This window comes from Sphaerodactylus townsendi, linkage group LG16 (assembly GCF_021028975.2).
Source record: "Sphaerodactylus townsendi isolate TG3544 linkage group LG16, MPM_Stown_v2.3, whole genome shotgun sequence".
Classification (NCBI taxonomy): domain Eukaryota; kingdom Metazoa; phylum Chordata; class Lepidosauria; order Squamata; family Sphaerodactylidae; genus Sphaerodactylus; species Sphaerodactylus townsendi.
Window position 1 is genome coordinate 11617762 of NC_059440.1, and position 23713 is coordinate 11641474.

The 23713-nt window shown below is 50.3% G+C and overlaps 1 protein-coding gene across 9 annotated transcripts in view; it reads left to right on the plus strand.

The window, feature by feature from the left end:
* The window catches only part of SLC43A2 (solute carrier family 43 member 2), a 58234-nt gene that overhangs the window by 3661 nt on the left and 30860 nt on the right, over window positions 1-23713 (plus strand). For 8 of the 9 annotated variants that reach the window (XM_048519096.1, XM_048519091.1, XM_048519092.1 and 5 more), the window contains 4 exons: window positions 1714-1908; window positions 15036-15255; window positions 17107-17162; window positions 19052-19127. In XM_048519096.1, the coding sequence (XP_048375053.1) occupies window positions 1749-1908; window positions 15036-15255; window positions 17107-17162; window positions 19052-19127 (512 nt within the window). In that variant the 5' untranslated portion in view covers window positions 1714-1748. Of the gene's footprint in view, window positions 1-1713; window positions 1909-11424; window positions 11496-15035; window positions 15256-17106; window positions 17163-19051; window positions 19128-23713 lie in introns of those variants that run through there. The other variant, XM_048519098.1, reaches the window with a different exon arrangement.

Genomic DNA, 23713 nt, shown 5'->3' on the forward strand with positions numbered 1-23713 from the left:
ACTGTGCGTGCCCACAGAGAGGGCTCTGAGTGCCACCTCTGGCACCCGTGCCATAGGTTCGCCACCACTGTTCTAGAGAATCTGAGCATAAACTGTCTGTGGAAACCTGGTTTTGCTATCTGCTGGATGGGTCAAACCCACGCATCCAAAGTGTGTCTGGCAGGATTTCATTGGCTGAAGCTAGACTACCTTTTCCTTGGCGGGGCTTGGTCCTCAATATGTTTCACCAGGTGAGCTGTTTTCTACCCGTTCCCTTGGGGCAGAGGGGCTGGCAGTTTTGTCTGCCCCCCGACTTGCTTTCTAAAAAATGGTCGTTGCCCAATTCGTTCGTTTCCCCACCTGCTATTTGCATGCTGACCCCTGTTGACTTTGTTGCCGTCTTGTTTACGAGCTCTCAAATGTTCTTAAGCTGGCAAAGGATTTGTACAATCTGGCAAAGGTCCTCTGGGATGAAATGAGTAAACATGGGCGTTTGGGGCCAGGAAAGACGAGCCCTGTGGCATTGCTGAGCACAGAGTGTGGTCGGGGCTGTGTTTCCTAGATCATAGAGTTGGAAGAGACCCCAAGGGCCATCAAGTCCAACCCCCCTGCAATGCAGGAACACACAATCAAATCTTGGGGCCTGATCTGGCTCTGTTCGCATGTGTCACCCACACCCACCCAGCTGAGTGCAGACCATGGCATTTGCTCTTCCTTTCCCCAAGAACTTGGGGGGGAGGAAGGGAGGGGGATGAAGAGAAGCCAGCTTGCAATCTGAACTGTAATTTGGCCCCATTAAGGGACTATTGCAGGCATTGTACTCTTCTGTAGGCACAGGAGCTAAGTTGGGTTGGCCCTTCTTAATATTCAGACTGGAGACCACCGGGGAAGTCCAGGTTCGAGTCCCCACTCTTCCACCTGAGTGACGGAGGCTTATCTGGGGAACCAGGTGTGTTTCCGCACTCCTACATTCCTGCTGGGTGACTTTGGGCTGGTCACAGTTCTCTCAGAACTCTCTCAGCCCCACCTCCCCCACAAGGTGTCTGTTGTGGGGAGAGGAAGGGAAAGGAGCTTGTCAGCCACCTTGAGTCTCCTGACAGGGTATAAATCCAAACTCTTCTTCTTCTAATGATCCTGAGCAGCAAATAGGGAGCCTTTGTTTCTTTAAGGATGCTTGCCTTCCTCTCTTGGCTATGACTTGATGCTACTTTTCACCACCAGGTATTAAAGGGAGTGGGGTGGTGGAAATAGGAGGCTGGTCCTTTCTCTTCCGGCAGGATCCGCGTTCTGATCTTCCGCTTGCTGTGGAGGGAGGCGGAACAGCAATTGCATCCCAATGTCTCCCTCTGTTGTCCTCAAATTACCTCTTAGGATAGTTCTGGCTGGGCCCATTTATAACAAGAGAACCGGCATGGCGAGTTGGCCTGAATTGGAGTTGTGCGTTCTGTCTGCACTTTAAAGGGGTAGCCTCTGGAGTCGCAGCATCTTAATATATAAAAATAAATTCGGTGGACGTCGTGTCGACTTGCTGTTTGTTATCGGTGGGGTGGATTTGGCGTTTGGCAATCTGTTGGGATGTGTGTGCATACCAGAAAGGATGCATGATGCATCTCTCTCCGTTCTTGGCATCGCTTTTTCGGTTCAATTCTGCATCGAGCCGGGTGGGTGTGGGGCTGGGTTCCCCATGGAGAGGAAGCAGCTTAAAATATGTCTTTTTTCCTCTTTTGTTTGAAGGAGTCTAGGTGGAAAAAACCTCCCCGTATAACATCATGGCTCCCACGCTAGCCACTGCCCACCGGCGCCGCTGGTGGATGGCCTGCACGGCCGTGGTGGAAAACCTCTTCTTCTCTGCTGTCCTCTTGGGCTGGGGGTCTCTCCTCCTCATGCTCCAGTCGGAGGGCTTCTACTCCTACCTGTGTCATCCCCCAGGTAAGGCAAGCCTATGTTGGCTCACTATGGAAGGGCTGTTGGGCTGGATTTTGGATCATGTATGTGCCCTGCTCCAGAGGCGTAGCAAGGGGGAAAAGCACCCAGTGCACTGGTGTGTCTTCTGCCCCTGTCCCAGAATGCCCTGCCCCGGAATGCCCTCACCACACCCCCACAGGGGCATTCCCCCAGTGCGTCGTGCACCCCCTCTGTCCCCTTGGAGCTACACCTCTGCCCTGCTTTTCTTCCCAAAGCGAGTCCATGTAAGCCAAGAGATGGCGAAGAGCAGCAGTATGGCAGACCAGACTGCATCTTGGGGTGGCCTTGGGTCTCTTGATAGTAGTGCCTGCTTGGCGAACCATAGTGGTTCAGAGCAGTGGACTCTAATCTGGTGAACCGGATTTGTTTCCTCGCTCCTACACATGAAGCCTGCTGGGTGACCTTGAACCAGTCACAGTTCTCTCTGAACTCTCTCAGCCCCACCTAGGTCACAAGGTGTCTGTTGTGGGGAGAGGAAGGGAAAGAGTTGTAAGTCTCTTTGAGACTCCTTGCGGCTGATGGTGCTTGGCTGCACGGGCTAAGTTCAGTTTATAAACAGGGCAGTGCTATGGGGCTGGAAGGGAAGCGTTCTAGCCCTGGAAGCCTTCCTTCAAATCCCTGAGAGGTAGAACTGGGCAGTGGTAAGACCTGAAGAACATAGGGTGCTGTGTGGTTTCTGGGCTGTATGGCCGTGTTCTGGCAGCATTCTCTTCTGATGTTTCGCCTGCATCTGTGGCTGGCATCTTCAGAGGTGTTACAGACTTCCCTCTGTGATACACCTCTGAAGATGCCAGCCACAGATGCAGGCGAAACGTCAGGAGAGAATGCTGCCAGAACACGGCCAAACAACCCAGAAACCACACAGCAACCCAGTGATTCCGGCCGCGAAAGCCTTCGACAATACACTGAAGAACATGCATTTAAGGGCTAAGCTCTGCTCCTTAAAATGGGTCCCAACTCACAGCCCCGGGCTGTAATTTGGCCCCAGAACTTTGGGGGAGTTGTGATTTCTCTCCTCTTCCACCCTCCTTGCAGGGACCACCCACAGCCGTTCTAGGGGGAGTGTGTCAGGCTTCTTGCCTTCCTGGAAGCAGGCGAGCGGGGGAGTTTTAGTCATCCTCGGCTGCTGCAGACTCATCCCCAGCCTGCCACTTTACAAGAAACACAACCCTCAAATACAGCTCAAAATACAAAATACAGTTCAAATCTCCATCAAACTCCCTGGGTGACCGTAGGCCAGTCGTGCTCTTTCGGCCTAACCAACTTCACAGGGTTGTTGTGAGGAGGAGGAAAGCGAGCTACTTATGCCCCCCCCCCCTTCAAAGGGCTGTGCAGATAGGCTCTTTCGAAGGAAGGCTTGCCTGTTCGGGGAGAGAAATGACTGGGGTCAACCGGGCCGTCCGGGCCGTCTGCTAGAACGAAGGCAGCTAACAGCCCTCTGCGGAGGCCGACGCAGCCTCATAAGAGTCATTTCCCAATGTGAAGCCAGGAGTGGCTTGTTTTGAAGAGGAGCTGTGCTGATGCTCTTCAGTACAGCATGTACAAATCTGCCCTTTTGGTCTCTGCTTGTTTTTGTAAGTGGCCCTTGTGACCGTCTTGCCCACATTTGTTGCTGATCTTCTCCGGTCTGCTTGTTTCTTTTCCGCCATGTCTATATGTAGCTGAGGCCCAAATGATGTTTAAAACTGTGTTGATTTAATTGGGGGGGGGTATTTGTGCTAGGGAGCCCAAAGTGATACGGAAGGATGGATCGGTTTCTAAAAAGGAGACGTGAGCTCGGAACGAAGGCTGTCTCAAGTCGAAATGGGCGGAGGTTGTGAAATTCGGCATGATCTGCCCCACGTATCTCTCTTCTGCTGATAATCCCTCAAAAGAATAGGGGTTTCTGCATTGTCTCACAAAGGGAGTTTGTTCTGGGTCTGTGGCGGGTGGATAACCTGTGACATTTGGTCTGATAATTCCTAAATTCCCTCCTGATAAGATGCAGCAGTTGGGAAAGAAGCGATAACTTTGATACTGGCAAAAGCTGATCAGGCAAATCTCCTCGCCACCATGCGGTTCTTGGTCACTTCCTCCGGCGTTATCGAGCCTGAACTTTGGACATCCGAGTAAATTTTTCACCAGATCTGGGGAAATTCTCTGCTCAAAGCAAGGAGAAACTTTCCGTCTTGATCTGGAATTAGTAAAAAGCTGCCAAGGCAAAACAAAAACTGACAGGCGCCGGAGATAAAATGCCAAGAGAGCTGCTGGATCAAGTCTTCTCCAGTACAACATTTGGTGTTGTTATGGGGGGAGTGTTCCCTTGGCATGGGCTGGTTCCATTTAGACATGGGCTTATTGGAGAATGCCTTGGCTGGATCAGACCACTGTAAGCCAGCGGGGTGTTTCCAGCACAGTCATCCAGACCTTCCAGGGGGGCTTCCGATTGTATCATGAACCCCGCCCTCCTTCAGTCATAGGATCATAAGAGTTGGAAGAGACCCCCAAGGGCCATCAAGTCCAACCCCCTGCAATGCAGGGACACACAATCAAAGTACTCCTAATATATGTTCATCCAGCCTCTGTTTAAAAACCTCCAAAGAAGGAGACTCCACCACTCTCCGAGGCAGTGAATTCCACTATCGGACAGCCCTGACAGTCAGAAAGTTCTTCCTAATGTTTAGCGGCACCTTGAATTTATTACTCCGTTGTCCTAGTCTCTGGAGCAGCAGAAAACAAGCTTTCTCTTTCTTTGCCATGGCGTCCCTTCCAATATTTAAACATAGCTGTCAAGTCCCCAGAAGGAGCCACATGGCGTAGTGGTTAAGTGCTTGCACTGCCACTCACACAGTCAGGAGTTCGAGCCCCCTGTGGGTCAGATATCCTGGCAGTGTGTGTGTGCTGTCAAGTAACAGCCGACTTATATCAATCCAGTAGGATTTCCAAGGCAAGAGACTAAGTGGTTTGCCATTGCCTGCCCCTATGTAGCGACCCACTATTTCCTTGGTGGTCTCCCATCCAAGTACTCACCAGAGCCAACCCTGCTTAGCTTCTGAGATCTGATGGATCAGGTTAGCCTGGGCTGTTAGGAACCAGCATACTACAGCTGAACTTGGACGTCACATTTGGATGTTGCCATTAAACCTTTCCTTTCTGAATGAGTCTAGCTCCTTTTCAAACCAGCAGCCATCACACATCTTGTGGCAGGGAGTTCCACTGGTTAAATATAGGTTCTGTGGAACAGCTCTTCCTCTTACGTTTTCTGAGCTTACTGCAGGTCAACACTATTGAGTGTTGTTGCATTGTTACATTGGGAGAATGGGAGAAGGCAAAAGAGATCCCACCCTGGTAGCGGAAATGCCATTTGTGCATCTCTGTGTGTTGTAGCATTCACACAGTTTTCACTCTGAGTGTTTGACACCATCTCAGCAAGGTAGGTCAGTTGCCTAGACTGCATCTTGGGAACTGAGAGAGAGTTGCTGAAGTCCCCCTGAAGATCTTTAAATCTCCCTGGCTGTATAATTCCAGCAGTTTATGGAGTTCTAGTTATGGGGAACTTCACCTGTTGAGCTTCAACACACTAGGCCTTGAGCAGTTACCGCATATTTTCCCATTTGCAAAGCTGGCACACAACTCTAGATACAACAAGAGCTTGATGCATTTGGGGCCTTCCTCCTACGGACTCCTGCCTGTTTCTCAGTCTTGCCCCTACTGTTCTTCTGTCCGATTTAGCCATACTAGAACTGGACCATTCCCTCTGAAGCCCCTGGCCAAAGGCACTGCAAAAATATTGCAGGTTGCTGAGCGGCAGGAACTGACTAATTCCAACCATGAGACTTGGCTGCAGTGGCCCAATTCTGCTTTGTGGTTTCCTCTGCTGGCTGCTACGTCAGCTTGTGCCCTTTTCCCTCAGAAAAGAAACCAAGGATCCTACCACAGGGCAGCCCAGGTCAGCACAAAAGGGCCCAGAAGCCGCTTGGTGAAACAGGGACCTTCTGGAGAAGGTAGCCCATCTCGGGCTCGGTACTGTTGCCCAAGAGTGAATGCCTCTGTTTCCTGTTGCTCTCAGATCCAGCTCCTTCTCCCCGAGTCAGCAAAAAGCCTGCCTCCTTGTGTGACCGAAACCGAGGCGGGGGAGAGATGGACCTTGCCCACCCCCCCACTCCTGCTTGTAAATGAGGCTTTGAAGTGGGTGCCATTTGTTTTTCTACCTTCGTCCCCCGCCCTGGTGCAGGCTCAGGTCCTTGGGGTCCTTTGGTAGGAAGGGAGCTTCTATCCTGAAAGGGGTAGCGCCCCTCCAAAGGGAGAGATCCCTGAGCTGGCCGCCTCCTCTCCCCCAGCAAAGCATCGGCTAAATACCCCTTTGCGCCAGTCTTCATCGAGCTGTTGTTCCCGGCCCTGGTAATAATAACCTGTTGAGTCAGCATCTTCTGTCTCCTGTGGCGCTGACTCGGCTCTCCTTATCTGCGCCCGTGACTCTGATCTCAGGGCTGCTGATGGGCTTTCCTTCCAGGATGTCGTAAGCAGCTGAAGACGAGGGGGGCGGGGAGGTGTCAATCTTGTCAACGTAGCTGCCTCTTCGCTGGGAAAATCATCCCCTGCTTTGGTGTGAGAGGAGGCAGCGGCTAGAATGGCTGGCTGGCTGGCGACCAGCTTTCTAGGGCGCGTGGGCCCCATCTGAAGGGTGCTGAGCCCTGCATCTTGTTCTCAGAGCCACCTGGGTGGGAACCTCTCAGGCTGCCTGCTTGTGAGCTGACAGCTTCCCTTGGTCTTGGGCAGCGCTGTTTCCTGTTGCCCCAGAAGGTTGGACCAGAGCCAGTAGGTTGAAATTGAACCAAAAGAGTTTTCCGCTAAATACTAGGAAGAGCTTGCTAATAGTTACGGGAGTTCTTCAGGGGAACAGGTTTCCTCAGGAAGCGGCAGGATCTCCTTCTTCGGATTTTTTAAAAGCTGAGACAGCAAGGCCGATTCTGTGAACTTGGGCAGATCAGGAGAGGCAGGGGCATACAGGGGAACATATGGGGTCAAATGTCTCTGAGCTGCAGCCATCTAGTCATGGCGGGTTTTTGGGAAAATTGGCCCCCACACCCTACCTCCTTCCCCTTGGGTCCATACACTGACTTCAAGTCCTGGTGCAAAAAAAGTTGTTTGGTCATGGTGAGGGAGAGCGGCTGCCCATATGGGGGTGGGGTGGCTACATTTTCCCTAATGTCTCTGGAGGGAGGGCAGAGAGAATGAGGCAGTGCTTGGCTCTGGTGGCCCTTCCTTACATGGCCAGGGTAATGCTGATTTCCACGTTGGAGCAAGGAAGGAATTTATTTCCCTCCAGGCCAGACTGGGCAGAGATCTTGGAGCTTTTTTGCCATCTTTTAGGCATGGAGAAGAGGCCAATGGGGGGGAAGGAAAGGGAGGTAGTGGTTAATATCCTGCATTGTGCAGAGGGTCCCTTGAGGTATTGAGGGATTGGAGCACCTTCCTTATGAAAAGAGGCTGCAGCGTTTGGGACTCTTTAGTTTGGAGAGGAGACGTCTGAGAGGGAATATGATTGAAGTCAGTGTTGGGATTTAACAACCGGTTCTGGTGGTGAGATTCAAATAAACAACTGGTTGTTTACAAGCACCATTTTAACAACCGGTTGTGCCGAAGTGGTGCAAAGCTGCTGAATCCCACCACTAATTGAAGTCTATAAAATTATGCATAGGGTAGAAAATGTTGACAGAGAGAAATTTTTCTCTCTTTCTCACAATACTAGAACCAGGAGGCATACATTGACAATGCTGGGGGGTGGGGGTGGGATTAGGACTAATAAAAGGAAACATTTCTTCACGCAATGCGTGATTGGTGTTTGGAATATGCTGCCACAGGAAGTGGTGATGGCCACTCACCTGGATAGCTTTAAAAAAGGCTTAGACAGATTTATGGAGGAGAAGTCAATCTATGGCTCCCAATCTTGAACCTCCTTGATCTGAGATGGCAAATGCCTTAGCCGACCAGGTGATCAGGAGCAGCAGCAGCAGAAGGCCGTTGCTTTCACATCCTGCATGTGAGCTCCCAAAGGCACCTGGTGGGCCACTGCAAGTGGCAGAGTGCTGGACTAGATGGACTCTGGTCTGATCCAGCAGGCTCTTCCTTATGTTCTTAACCCTGTGCTTCTGTGATTCTCCCTTGGCCTTGCTTTTGAGATCCTTGGTCAGCACTGGTGAAGAAAGAGAAGGGCAGAGTGTGGGGTGGCTTCTGCAGGAAAAGTACGTGCGAATCAGGGGTGGTGAAGCTTCTGCATGAATGTTATGGGGCTTAGCTTTCATGGCCCTTAATGCGTTGAAGCTTGATCCTGCCTCTTGGTTTTAACTCATCCAGTGGCAGTGATTATGGAAATGGGGACCAGGTCGTATTATTTTGCAGCCTCAATCGTTCCTAACCCCATTAGTGAAGGTAGCTTGTTGGGGCCCTTTCATATATGACAAATACAGCGGAACCTCAGTTTTCATTGCCTTCGGTTTTCATCAGTTTCAGTTTTCATCGATTTTTTCAGTGAAAAATTTGTCTCGGTTTTCATTGATTTGCAGTAAAGTTCAGGGGTTTGTGGAGAAAAATCACCCTGACAAAGCTGTTGCAGGCCATGTCTGCAACTTGTTTAATGACAATGTCTCGCCTGATTTCAGACAAATCTTAAAGAGGCGTCAGAAACAGGCTTCTTTGGACAGCTTTCTGGTGCGACATTGGTCCACTGGCTCTGAAGCTGGTCCTAGTGTTATTATTTGTTACTGTTTTCAGCATTAAACACTATGTTTATTCCCCAAAAAATGTGTTTTTGGTATGTTTTGTGGAGTGCCTAGAATGGATTAATTGGATTTACATTGTTTCCTATGGAAAAGTTTGCCTCGGTTTTCACCGGTTTTGGTTTTCATCGATTCTTTTCGGACGGATTACCAACGAAAACCGAGGTTCCACTGTAAAGTACTTTCAATCCAGTTTCAGGGCACTCTAGCTATTGTGGATTTTGCTGTTATCATACAGTAAAATCCAGTCGCAAAGTGCCCTGAAAATGGATTGTAAAGTACATTATTCAGCCTGCGTGAAAGCACCTCACCGGTAGCTGAGGAAGGCGCCGTCCGCCCTCTTGTCTGTTGTTTTCCCAAATGTTGTGTATTGGCAATTGCACGAAGTTGGGAATTAGGATTCCCCCAGGCTTTGTGCTGAGGTTTGCTTATTGTAGGCAAGGTTGCACAGGGAACCGATATTATTCAAGAGAATGGATACCCTAGCAGCCTGGGAGGAACTCTGAAAGAATCTCTGAATGGGCCGCTTAGGGATTCACTGTAAGTGGAGATACACTGACACTCATTGACGACTGGGCTTTTGTTCCATCCCGTGCAATGACAGGGTCTGAGCTGACAGGGGACTGTTCCGAAAAGAAATAACAGGGTTCTGGCGAATCAGCCAAAAGAAATTATTATATTATTCAAAAGGGACTGGCAATAACTATTCAAAGGCCCTGGTATCAGTTGCTGGGTCACCAGTACGTGGGAATCATAAAAAAGAAACCCCAAGGGCCATCAAGTCCAGCCCCCTGCCATGCAGGAACACACAATCAAAGCACTCCTGACAGATGGCCATCCAGCCTCTCTTTAAAAAACTCAAAAGAAGGATACTCCACCACACTTCAAGGTAGTGCGTTCCACTGTCAAACAGCCCTTCCTGTCAGGAAGTTTTTCCTGGTGTTTAGGCAGAATTTATTTTTCTTCCCCTTGAACCCATTACTCCGGGTCCTAGTCTCTGGAGCAGCAGAAAACAAGCTTGCTCCCTCACCAACATGACATCCCTTCAGATATCTAAACATGGCTATCATGTCACCTCTTAACTGTCTCTTCACCAAACGAAACATCCCCAGCTCTAAGTCTGGGATACTGTGCTTAGTTCTAGTTGTGCTACCTAGAAATAGTGGTGCTCCTATGCCTAATAAAGGGAATGAATGAATGAATGAATGAATGAATGAATGAATGAATGAATGAATGAATGAAATAGTGGTACTAGAACAGGTACAAGAAAGGGCACCCAAAATGGTCAAGGAATATTTCATTTTCAAGGGGGAAAGGTGCTGCGTAACATAAGTTTACAAGATTGTGAGTGGCATGAAATGGTGAATTCCTTACGCTAGAACTAGAGCAGTAAATTGAAGATAGATAAGCTAAGAGCTTTTTTTAAAAAAAGGCAGCATGTATTTAGTCTGTAGAATTCATCTCCCAGGATGTTTTTGGGGCCACTGGTATGATAAGCTTGCAGGGAATCAATCCAACGGCAACTACGAGCCAGGATTCCCAATTCAGAGTCAGTATTCCTGGGCAATGCCATTAGTATTGGAGGGCTGTCACCTTTACTGTTGCTTGCATGTTTCCTGGAGGTCTCTGCCTGGCTGCTGTTGGGGAAACAGACTGCTGAACTGGGAAAACCTTTAGTCTGCCCTGGCAGGGATGTTCTGCTGACCTTTCTCTGTGGACAGGGAGAACAGCGTCGGGGAAACAAGTGACTGTTTTGCGTGCCAGAGAGAACCTGGTCCTCTGGCGGAGTGTAAACCTCCTAGCGCTGGCTCTGTAGGAAGCCAGCGTTCACATTTCCACGTGGGTCTGTTTTCTGTGGACCCATCAAAGGGGAATTGGGAGGCTTGTCAGGTCTATGGTTCATCCAATAACTGATTCTGGATGTTATTAATCAGAAGTCTTTATTGTAATGAGTATTGAATTTCTGGTTTTGCAAAGTCAGTTTTGATCCGCACCCCAAATGCCCATAGATTGAAAGAAATATATAAAATCATTTGGCCATCCCTCCATGGAAAAGGCCCCAAATACCACTATTATCTGTATTTCAAATACGTTTTTTTTTTAAAAAAAAAGATAAAGGAATTCCGTAATCCAAAAAGACCTCGGATGTTAATCACACACTGACAAGGCTCCAATCAAACACCAAAAAGATTGTCACACATCTGGACATCTGGATAATTATACACCAGATTAAGTGTGAACCCATCTTAATGGCGAAAATCTATGGTTCTGGTTACAAGAAAACATCTGGCCATGCAGAACATAAGGTTTTTAATTTACATATAATGAACCTATAACAGTAGTGGCGAACCTTTGGCACTCCAGATGTTATGGACTACAATTCCCATCAGCGCCTGCCAGCACGGCCAATTGGCCATGCTGGCAGGGGCTGATGGGAATTGTAGTCCATAACATCTGGAGTGCCAAAGGTTCACCACCACTGTCATAGATGAAGAATTGGCCTGCGGTTCACAAACCATTGTTCCCAGAGGTAAATTCTCAACAGCCAGAGTTACATCAGGCTCTCAACCTTTCAGTCTCCTCTCTGGCCTCCGTTCCACAGCATCAGGGTCTCACTAAGCCCTGCAGAAGCCTGATTCTTGGTAGACCTGGCCTGCCAGTGCCTCTTGGGGGTTTTTCCTGGCTCCTCACAGTTCTTCTCCTTCTCTCTCCACAGCTCTGTCCGTGCTGATCTTCTTTGCTCTGTCATTGAACGGCTTCGGAGGGATGTGCATGACCTTCACATCGCTCACGGTGAGTGCCGGCCAGGATTGCTTTGGCAAGGGGCCATTTGTGTTTCCCGGCTGTCCCTGGGCGCTTGAGCCGTCATCGGCCTTTCTGTTTTGTGAGGCTGATTCGTGGGCATTCTCTGTCATCCCTGCATCAGTATTGTTAACGCCGTCGCATGGATTAAAAAAACCCTACTGCTGCCTTCCCAGAGGTCTCTGGGGCTGCTGGTCTCCTAATTCTGTCTGGGCTCTTTGTGTGAGGAAAATGCTGTCCTTGGTCCTGGTCCAGCACAGGAAGATCATAGAATCATAGAGTTGGAAGAGACCCCAAGGGCCATCAAATCCAACCCCCTGCAGTGCAGCAACACACAATCAAAGCACTTCTGACAGATGGCCATCCAGCCTCTGCTTTGATTCCTGTGGAACAAGCTGCTGCTAAAGATGTGGTTTAGAGCAGGTGCACTAATCTGGAGAATTGGGGTTGTTCCCCACTCTGCCACTTGAGCTGTGGAGGCTTATCTGGGGAACCAGATTAGCTTGTGCACTCCAACACACGCCAGCTGGATGACCTTGGCCTAGTCACAGCTCTTCGGAGCTCTCTCAGCCCCACCCACCCACCTCCTCTTCTTCCTTCTTCTTTTTCTTCATCTTCCCCACCCCTAGTGCTGTTAGGGGAGCTTGGGGAAAGCAGCTGCGGGCCCTCCGTTTTTCTCTGTCTATGTAGCCCCATGAAGAGAGACAGGGCTGGGTGTAAAAGGCCAGGAAACCTGTGCTTTCTCAGGATGAAAGAGCAAGTGAAAGGAGAATTGGTTCAGGTGAGGACCCTTTCTCAGGATGAGAGAGAGAACTGCTGGGTGTGGGCAAGGTACTTTCAAGGTGAGGCGCGTGCGGAAGGTAGATTCAGTGGTACGCACTTTGTAAGCGGGTGAAGCCAGTCGCTGACTAGCCCGTCTTATTTTGGACTTGCTGTGGACATGTATGTATCTCTTCCTCTGTGCAAGTATCAGTGAGTGGCCTAGTGCGGTCTTTGGGCCACGGGTTGGCTACCCTTAGCCTGATGACATTCCCTTAAATTGTATGGGTTTGGGGCTGGTTTGCCATAATCCCAACCCCCCATTTTGATTGCGCAGGAGTCCTTATCGAGAACAATGGGCTGATTCCTTTTATACCCCGATCAAAATAGATGTGGACCGCTATCGGTGCATTTCTCGGCAGCATGCTGGATGGCAGCTGTGTGGCAGTTCCGCCGTGACAAAAGAAGAAGAAGAGTTTGAATTTATATCCCCCTTTCTCTCCTGTAGGAGACTCAAAGGGGCTTACAATCTCCTTGCCCCAGGTAGGTGGGGCTGTGAGGTAGGTGAGAGCTCGGAAGAACTGTGACTAGCCCAAGGTCACCCAGCTGGCATGTGTGGGAGTGTACAGGCTAATCTGAATTCCCCAGATAAGCCTCCACAACTCAAGTGGCAGAGCTGGGAATCAAACCCGGTTCCTCTGGATCAGAGTGCACCTGCTCTTAGCCACTACGCCACTGCTGCTCTCTGGCAAACAGCTGGCAAAGTACCCACTGCTGTCCAAAATGGCTAGCAGTGGCTTTTAATTGAAAAGGCATGGGAGGAGCTAGGTCCAAAGGACCAGTGTGAATTAAGGGCTCAGTCAGATCAGACACCTTGTTCTGCCCATCAAAAGTAAGAATTGGCAATGCTCTTGCAACCTCAGTGCGTCTCGCCGCGGAAGGCTGCTAGCCGAGCGGCTGCCACTATTCCGAACAAGAGGCACCCTCTTCATTTGCTTTCAAAGTGGGAGAGCACGGCTTTCAAAGAAGCGAAGAACAAGTAGAGGTTGAAAGGTTAGCTCATGTGTCCTACCACCATGACCCGAGGCAAATGGAGGTTTGTCGGGATCTGCACTTTCCCATTTATGAATAGAAGAAAACATCTGTTTGAGTTCTAAGAATAGTGTGAGGTAGTGTTTGCACCGGATTCAGTTTTGTGCCCAGGGCCTTCCAGATGTTCCCTTTTGTAAATTACTGCTCCTTGTGAAGCGCAGAGTTGTGCTGCTTAGATTATGCCTGTGTTACACAATACAAAAGGCAGTGACTCAGGGGAAAAAAAAAAGGATTCATCCATTCAATATAGCTCATGATCAGCTAGAAAAGCAGTAGTTGCTAGGAATGGTGGGATATTTGTTGTCTGGGCCTTCTGGCAGGAACTATAGAAGCACCTTCTAATTCAGGGAGCAGATGGGGGGGAGGACTGGCAGGGCAGAAAGGTGGTGGGTGTCCCATTTTCAAATGCAGAAGCAGCTGTGGCAAAGTAGGAGGTTAAAGAGCTTCGTGTGTATCTAATCTGGAGGAACCGGGTTTGATTCCCAGCTCTGCCGCCTGAGCTGTGGAGGCTTCTCTGGGGAATTCAGATTAGCCTGTACACTCCCACACACGCCAGCTGGGTGACCTTGGGCTAGTCACAGCTTCTCGGAGCTCTCTCAGCCCCACCTACCTCACAGCATGTTTGTTGTGAGGGGGGAAGGGTAAGAAGATTGTAAGCCCCTTTGAGTCTCCTACAGGAGAGAAAGGGGAGATATAAATCCAAACTCCTCCTCCTCCTCCTTCTATCTTCTTCTATCTTCTTCTATCTTCTTCTATCTTCTTCTTCTTCTATCTTCTTCTATCTTCTTCTTCTTCTTCTTCTTATCTCGCGAAACAAGCAAACTAAACCGATCTCTTCACCTGCATGAATTTATCTGACACCTTTTTATGCTTAACACCCCCCCCCCCCAAACCTTGGAGAGCTCCATTCCCAGACCTGCAGCACTGTACCATACAGCAGGGATCCCCAACCTTTTTGTGTCTGGGGGCCCACTTGGAATTCTGACACGGCATGGGGGGTGCCGCAACAAAATGGCCGGCACTGGAGGCGGGACCACAAAACAACTGCTGCAGTTTCGCTTCAGTAACACGGTGCAGATCCTTGTGCTGTGGTAGCAGCTTCTGCCCAAGCAACATTTTTTTTAAAAAAAATCTGCCCAGCCAATCAGAAGCTGGGCGAAAGCCCTCAGGGGTGGCCAACCCATGGTGCCCCAGATGTTCATGGACTACAATTCCCATCAGCCCCTGCCAGCATGGCCAATTATATTCATGGACTACAGTTCCCATCAGCAATTGGCCATGCTGGCAGGGGCTGATGGGACTTGTAGTCCATGAGCATCTGGAGCACCATAGGATGGCCACCCCTATGGCATACATAGCTCTACCTGCTTGCTAAAAACAATTGGCGGGCACCAGAAAAGATCTTGTGGCCACCATGTTGTTCACAAGCACAACGTTTGGCAACCGCTGTCATGGAGTTTGGCTCTTGGGAGATCACTTGGTCTAGCACAGGTGTCAAACTCGTGGCCCTCCAGGTGTTATGGACCACAGTTCCCATCATCCCCTGCCAGCATAGTCCATAACATCTGGAGGGCCGCGAGTTTGACACCTATGGAAGGCATGAGCTGCTTTGCTCTCCCGATGGATGAGAAATTGCTTTTTGGAACTAACGGGCTTCTCCTCTTCCTCTCCCCCTTCCAGAGAATGTGACCATCCCAGCCAACGCCAGCCTTTCCGCAGGCAACCTAACGCAGGTGCCGGAGGAGCCGACGCGCATGAACGGCTGGCTGACCTGCAAGGAGCAGGATGAGATGCTGAACTTGGCCTTTACTGTTGGCTCCTTCCTGCTGAGCGCCATCACTTTGCCTCTGGGCATCATCATGGACAAATACGGACCCCGCAAGCTGCGGTTGCTGGGCAGGTGGGTCCCGGTTGGGTGACTTGTGCTGTGATGTAGGCTTGTGCTGGGGGTGGGGTTGAAATGGGCCTCGGCGTTTGGATGGGCGGAGCCGAGCATCAGGGGATGTCGAATGATAAGACAAGGTTGAGAGTTCAGGTCTCCCTCCCTGTTATATGGCCTGCCAGCACAGTTTCTCCCTAGCTTGCAGATCCTGGGGGTGCAAAGTACGCTAATTAAACTGTCTGGAGGGCCAGAGGAGGGCAGAGTCGGAGTTTTCTGCTCTGGTGGGTTAAAAAAACAGAAAGCAAAACGGTTAAGATTGCCAACGGTGCAAGAAAAAAAGCTGTCCGGCCAGTTCTCAGTGCCATGACTTTTGGAAGGGGGGGTGGAGGCGGGGTGCACGAGTCTTACTTCTGAGTCTGGAAAAGTTTTGATCCCTGCAGAACAAGCGGCTGCTAAAGACCCAGTTGCAGGGGATGGTCCAGCTGGTGGCAGAAGCAGCCGTCAAGTCGCAGCCAACATGTGCAGACCCCTGTAGGGTTTTCAAGGCAAGAGATGAAGAAAGGTGGTTTGTCACTGCCTGTCTCTGTGGATTTCCTTGGTGGTTTCCCATCCAAAGACTAACCAGGGGTGACCCTGCTTAGGTTATGAGGTCTGACATGATTGGACTAGCCCAGGCCATCCAGGACAGGGTGAATTGGCAACCCCAAATTATGTCTGTCAGCAGTGCAGGCGGCATCATATCTTGGTTGCTAAGGCCCCAGTCTCTCCCGAGCCTGCTCCATTCTTCCTTGGAGTTCTGGACACTGCCCAAGTTGGACTACTGATGTCCTTGCTGTTGAACTGTTTCACAAGCCTCTTCCGACATCCAGCACTGGGTTGAGCCAGACAAGTGAACCAACAGGGTGGGGTGAAGTGCAAAACTCTGCAACGAAGCAGCATGGAGGGTGTTGGCCAGGGTTGTGCGACTGTTGTGGTTGGACCACAGCCTCGGAGAGGACAGCCTTGAGGTTTGCCTGGTCTTGGCATGTCTGGAGAATCAAAAATGGCACGCCTGCAGGTCACACTGCAGAGTTTGGCGCTGACTTCTGCATCTTCAGGATTTACTCTTTAAAGGCAAAATGGGCAGATTTCTAAGTAACGATGCCAAGGGAATCTCAATGTTGGCTACAGTGGCACGCTCATCTCTCCCCCTCCCCCCCACATCTGCACTAATGGCTGGACCCGCTGTACAGGGATGGAAAAGGGAAAGAAGAAGAAGAGTTTGGATTTATACCCCACCTTTCTCTCCTGTAAGGAGACTCAAGGTGGCTTACAACTCCTTTCCCTTCCTCTGCCCACAACAGACACCTTTGTGAGGTAGGTGGGAACGAGAGAGTTCCAAAGAACTGTGACTAGCCCAAGGTCACCTAACAGGAATGTAGGAGTGGGGAAACACATCTGGTTCACCAGATAAGCCTCTGGCACTGAGGTGGAGGAGTGGGGAATCAAACCTGGTTCTCCAGATTCGAATCCACCTGCTCTCATCCACTACACCACGCTGGAAAGAAGCCTCGGACTTCTTAACTGCATCTCCAGTGACTTGTGAAAGGGATGGGGAACGTTTCAGAAACAGCCTGCGAAAGCTGATCGAGCTGCATCGGCTTTCTGTGCCTTTGGGATACGCTAGGTGTCAAACTTGCAGCCCTCCAGATGTTATGGACTACAGTTCCCATCATGCTGGCAGGGGATGATGGGAACTGTAGTCATCATATCTGGAGGGGCGTGAGTTTGACACCTGTGGCTGAGTATATATCCTTCACCCTGCGGAGGGGCCGCTGTGTTTAGGTGTACGTTGCCTGCATGTGATGGTCGGCCCTTTCTGTGTTTCAGTGCCTCTTTTGCCGTGTCCTGTGTGATGATCGCTTATGGAGCCAGCAACCCTGACTGTAAGTTTGTGGCGGCGAACTGGGATGCATTGAGGGCTGCCAGGTTCTCCTTATCCTCCGGTGGGGATCCAGGCAAAGGACGGCCCTCTCCAAGTTGTGATGTTCAGGGAGATTTGGGGGTGGCGCCTGGGGAGGACAAGGAAGAGAGGCTTAGGGAGCTGGGGATGTTTAGTCTGGAGAAGCGTAGGTTAAGGGGGGAATGATAGTCACGTTTAGATATTTGAAGGGATGTCATGTTGGTGAGGGAGCAAGCTTGTTTTCTGCTGCCTCAGAGACTAGGGCCAGGAGTAATGGATTCAAGGTGCAGGAAAAGAGATTCCACCTAAACATTAGGAAGAACTTTCTGACTGTCAGGGCTGTTCGACAGTGGAATTCACAGCCTCGGAGAGTGGTGGAGTCCCCTTCTTTGGAGGTTTTTAAAGAGAGGCTGGATGGCCACCTGTCAGGAGTGCTTTGATTGTGTGTTCCTGCATGGCAGGGGGTTGGACTTGATGGCCCTTGGGGTCTCTTCCAACTCTATGGTTTTATGATTCTAACGACCTTGGTGGGCACCATGTCATTGAGTCCACCCTCCAAAGCACAACCCCTCCAGGGCAGGGGTCTGCAACCTGCGACTCTCCAGATGTTCATGGACTACAAATCTGCAACCTGCGGCTCTCATGCTGGCAGGGGCTGATGGGATTTGTAGTTGCAGACCCTTTCTCCAGGGAAACTGATCTCTGAAGCCTAGAGGTGAGCTGTGAGTCTGAGGGATCTCCTGGTCCCACCTGGAGGCCAGGTGTGATGCCATAAAGGTCATCCTTCAAAGCATCCGTTTTCTCCAAGGGAACTGATCTCTGTCGTTTGGAGATGAGCTGGATCCTGGGAGATCCCCAGTCCTCACCTGGTCGCTGGCATCCCTAGCTGCAGTTCAAGGAAAGAGGTGTGCGGGCTGGGAGAGCTACTCGGTGTGGGGAGTGGGGGGCGGGGCTTAGCTAGTGTCTCAAGGCCTCCCCAACAGTGGGGCGCTGCTTCTGTGGCCTCGCCTCTGTGCCAACAGAAGCCCAAACTTTGCAAAGTTGAAAGTGATTGAAGGTAGCGATGATTGGGGATGTGGTAGCCGCACATGGGACTGCACTCTCAATATGGTGTTGGATGATGCCCATAGCTTGGTGAGAGAGCTCTTGGCTTTGCAGGTAGAAGGTTTTGTGTGTGGCATTCAAATACACCACTCGTCTTGGTTGCTGAACACTTGCATCACCTGGCAGCGTCGCTTCAATGCCTCCGCTAGTTCTGCTTCCAGATAACTTATTACCTGTAACTGGTGGAAACCTCTGGCCAGAGGCATATCCAGGAAAAATGTAGCCTGGTGAAAAATCACCCCCGTGTGACTAAATGGCTGCAACCCGGGGACATTTGACCCCATTTGTCCCTCAGGGTGGTACGCCCTTGCCTCTGGCCTTCCATGGGCCCAATGGGTGTTCTTCCATAGCCTGACTCTTCAGCGCTCACTCCCTAGTCCTCATAGATCCGTGGTGGTGAACCTTTGGCACTCCAGATGTTATGGACTACAATTCCCATCAGCCCCTGCCAGCATGGCCAATTGGCCATGCTGGCAGAGGCAATGAAATGTAATCCCTCTTTATCTGGAACTCTAAGAGTTCACCACCACTATCCTGAATGAAGAATTGGCCTGCGGTTCACAAACCATTGTTCCCAGAGGTAAATTCTCAACAGCCAGAGTTACATCAGGCTCTCAACCTTTCAGTCTCCTCTCTGGCCTCCGTTCCACAGCATCAGGGTCTCACTAAGCCCTGCAGAAGCCTGGTTCTTGGTAGACCCTGGCCTGCCAGTGCCTCTTGGGGTTTTTTTCCTGGCTCCTCACAGTTCTTCTCCTCCTCTCTCCACAGCTCTGTCCGTGCTGATCTTCTTTGCTCTGTCATTGAACGGCTTGGGAGGGATGTGCATGACCTTCACATCGCTCCCGCGGTGAGTGCTGGCCAGGATTGCTTTGGCAAGGGGCCATTTGTGTTTCCCGGCTGTCCCTGGGCGCTTGAGCGATCATCGACCTTTCTGTTTTGTGAGGCTGATTCGTGGGCATTCTCTGTCATCCCTGCATCCAGTATTGTTAGCAGCCGTCATGGATTAAAAAACCCTACTGCTGCCTTCCCAGAGGTCTCTGGGGCTGCTGGTCTCCTAATTCTGTCTGGGCTCTTTATTGTGAGAAAATGCTGTCCTTGGTCCTGGTCCAGCACAGGAGAGATCATAGAATCATTAGAGTTGGAAGAGACCCCAAGGGCCATCAAATCCAACCCTCTGCAGTGCAGGAACACACAATCAAAGCACTTCCTGACAGATGGCCATCCAGCCTCTGCTTTGATTCCTGTGGAACAAGCTGCTGCTAAAGATAATGGTTTAGAGCAGGTGCACTAATCTGGAGAATTGGGAGTTGTTCCCCCACTCTGCCACTTGAGCTGTGGAGGCTTAACTGGGGAACCAGATTAGCTTGTGCACTCCAACACATGCCCCAGCTGGATGACCTTGGCCTAGTCACAGCTCTTGAACTCTCTCAGCCCCACCCACCTCCTCTTCTTCCTTCTTCTTTTTCTTCATCTTCCCCACCCCTAGTGCTGTTAGGGGAGCTTGGGGAAAGCAGCTGCGGGCCCTCCGTTTTTCTCTGTCTATGTAGCCCCATGAAGAGAGACAGGGCTGGGTGTAAAAGGCCAGGAAACCTGTGCTTTCTCAGGATGAAAGAGCAAGTGAAAGGAGAATTGGTTCAGGTGAGGACAGGTGAGGATCCTTTCTCAGGATGAGAGGGAGAACTGCTGGGTGTGGGCAAGGTACTTTCAGTGGTACTTGTGCAGGTAGATTCAGTGGTACTTTGTAAGCAGGTGGCGCCAGTCCTTGACTAGCCCGTCTTATTTTGGACTTGCTGTGGACATGTATGTATCTCTTCCTCTGTGCAAGTATCAGTGAGTGGCCCAGTGCGGTCTTTGGGCCACGGGTTGGCTACCCTTAGCCTGATGACATTCCCTTAAATTGTATGGGTTTGGGGCTGGTTTGCCATAATCCCAACCCCCCATTTTGATTGCGCAGGAGTCCTTATCGAGAACAATGGGCTGATTCCTTTTATACCCCGATCAAAATAGATGTGGACCGCTATCGGTGCATTTCTCGGCAGCATGCTGGATGGCAGCTGTGTGGCAGTTCCGCCGTGACAAAAGAAGAAGAAGAGTTTGAATTTATATCCCCCTTTCTCTCCTGTAGGAGACTCAAAGGGGCTTACAATCTCCTTGCCCCAGGTAGGTGGGGCTGTGAGGTAGGTGAGAGCTCGGAAGAACTGTGACTAGCCCAAGGTCACCCAGCTGGCGTGTGTGGGAGTGTACAGGCTAATCTGAATTCCCCAGATAAGCCTCCACAACTCAAGTGGCAGAGCTGGGAATCAAACCCGGTTCCTCTGGATCAGAGTGCACCTGCTCTTAGCCACTACGCCACTGCTGCTCTCTGGCAAACAGCTGGCAAAGTACCCACTGCTGTCCAAAATGGCTAGCGGTGGCTTTTAATTGAAAAGGCATGGGAGGAGCTAGGTCCAAAGAACCAGTGTGAATTAAAGGCTCAGTCAGATCAGACACCTTGTTCTGCCCATCAAAAGTAAATTGTAGTCTCTTGCAACCTCAATTCGTCTCCGCACGGAAGGCTGCTAGCCCGGCAGCTTCCACTATTCCGAACAAGAGGCACCCTCTTCATTTGCTTTCAAAGTGGGAGAGCCGCTTTCAAAGAAGCAAAGAACAAGTAGAGGTTGAAAGGTTAACTCATGTCCTCGCACGACCCGGGGGAAATGGAGGTTTGTCGGGATCTGCACTTTCCCATTTATGAATAGAAGAAAACATCTGTTTGAGTTCTAAGAATAGTGTGGTGGTGTTTGCACCGGATTCAGTTTTGTGCCCAGGGCCTTCCAGATGTTCTTTTGTAAGTACACTGCTCCTTGTGAAGCGCAGAGTTGTCTTGGATTATGCCTGTGTTACAATACAAAAGGCCGTGTTTCTCAGGGGAAAAAAAAGGATTCATCCATTCAATATAGCTCATGATCAGCTAGAAAAGCAGCCCAGTTGCTAGGAATGGTGGGATATTTGTCTGGGCAGCTGGCAGAACTATAGAAGCACCTTCTAATTCAGGGGCAGATGGGGAGGACTGGCAGGGCAGAAAGGTGGTGGGTGTCCCATTTTCAAGTAGAAGCAGCTGTGGCGTAGGAGGTTAAGAGCTCGTGTATCTAATCTGGAGGAACCGGGTTTGATTCCCAGCTCTGCCGCCTGAGCTGTGGAGGCTGATCTGGGGAATTCAGATTAGCCTGTACACTCCCACACACGCCAGCTGGGTGACCTTGGGCTAGTCACAGCTTCTCGGAGCTCTCTCAGCCCCACCTACCTCACAGCATGTTTGTTGTGAGGGGGGAAGGGTAAGAAGATTGTAAGCCCCTTTGAGTCTCCTACAGGAGAGAAAGGGGAGATATAAATCCAAACTCCTCCTCCTCCTCCTTCTATCTTCTATCTTCTTCTATCTTCTTCTTCTTCTTCTATCTTCTTCTATCTTCTTCTTCTTCTTCTTCTTCTTCTTCTTCTTCTTCTTCTTCTTCTTCTTCTTCTTCTTCTTCTTCTTCTTCTTCTTCTTCTTCTTCTTCTTCTTCTTCTTCTTCTTCTTCTTCTTCTTCTTCTTCTTCTTCAAGCTCCCTTGGTTGTCTCTGGAGACCAGAGGCGTATCTAGAGAAAATGTAGCCTGATGCAAAATCTGAGTTTTCCAGGGTGGCCGCCCTCCTCCACCATGACCAAACAACGGAAGGAGGAAGGGTGTGGTGGCGATTTTATACCACCCGTGTGACTAAATTGCCGCAGCCTGGGTAAATTTGACCCCATACGTCCCCCTGGGCAGTACTCCCCTGCTGGAGCCCAGTGGAGTAATAGTTCACCAAGTGCAAAGGGGAGCCAGTGTCCCAGGCGAAGCAAGCAAGCAGAGGTGGGGAGGAGAGCCCATTGTGGCTCCTGCTTTGGGGGAAGAAGGCCAAGCCTCACAGCACAAAGGCCTCCAGCCCGACCAACACAAGCAGTCATGTATTTGGGAACAGAGGCCGGCCGCCTGAATCCAGACTGAAGCTTTGAATGGCTTCGTGCCCAAAGGAACGAGCGCAAAGCAGTCTCGCGGAGCTGAATTCGTTCTTGGCAGCCACGTGGAGTCCAGGGATGACTTGCTTGGCCCGGCTCGTCCCGATGGGCCCCTCTCTGCTATTACTCTTGGACAGGGGAAGAGAGCAGAGTGGAACAGCTGATTTGGGGGTCTTGTGCTCATGAATTAAAAAGAAAGGCTTTGTGGGAAGGAGCGGCTGAAGCGGCCGAGGTTGGGAGTGTGGGCGTCTGTGGCTTGAGAATGCTGAAGGCATTCCTGGTGGCTGCTTTGTCCGTTCAAAAAAAAAACACCATTGAGCAATCCTGTCATAAGGAGGGATTGTAGCTTAGCGGAGAGCCTCTTCGTGATGCAGAGGGTCCCAGGTTTGATCCCCAGACGCTCCAATTAAAAAATTCCAGGTCTCAGGGAAAGTGAAGGACCTCCACCAAAGACCTTGGAGAGCAGTTGCCCATCAAGGAAGACAACACTGACCTCAGTGGGCTACGGCCCTTTCAGCATAAATCTCCTAAAAACGTTTGGACAATGTTTGTAAAAACGTTTTCAATCCCCAATCCCTTTTGTTCGCACTCACCCCCTTGAAACGATTCCTGGCCGCCATTTTGTGATTTCCCCCTTTTTTTTAGTTTTGTGTTGAATCGATGCTTCAATTCTACACAGCGTCATGTTACATTCTATACTCTTTAATAGATAGAGCTGTCTGGAATAGCAGACCGCTCCCTATAACATAGGGATGCCCTTATATAAAGCCATGGTGCGACCGCACTTGGAGTACTGTGTTCAGTTCTGGTCGCCACATCTCAAAAAGGATATCGAAGAGATAGAAAAAGTGCAGAGAAGGGCAACGAGGATGATTGAAGGATTGGAGCACCTTCCTTATGAGGAGAGGCTGCAGCGTTTGGGGCTCTTTCGTTTGGAGAGGAGACGTCTGAGGGGGGATATGATTTAAGTCTATAAAATTATGCATGGGGTAGAAAATGTTGACAGAGAGAAATTTTTCTCTCTTTCTCACAATACTAGAACCAGGGGGCATTCATTGAAAATGCTGGGGGGAAGAATTAGGACTAATAAAAGGAAACACTTCTTCACGCAACGTGTGATTGGTGTTTGGAATATGCTGCCTCAGGAGGTGGTGATGGCCACTAACCTGGATAGCTTTAAAAAGGGCTTGGACAGATTTATGGAGGAGAAGTCAGTCTATGGCTACCAATCTTGATCCTCCTTGATCTCAGATTGCAAATGCCTTAGCAGACCAGGTGCTCAGGAGCAGCAGCAGCAGCAGAAGGCCATTGCTTTCACATCCTGCATGTGAGCTCCCAAAGGCACCTGGTGGGCCACTGCGAGTAGCAGAATGCTGGACTAGATGGACTCTGGTCTGATCCAGCAGGCTAGTTCTT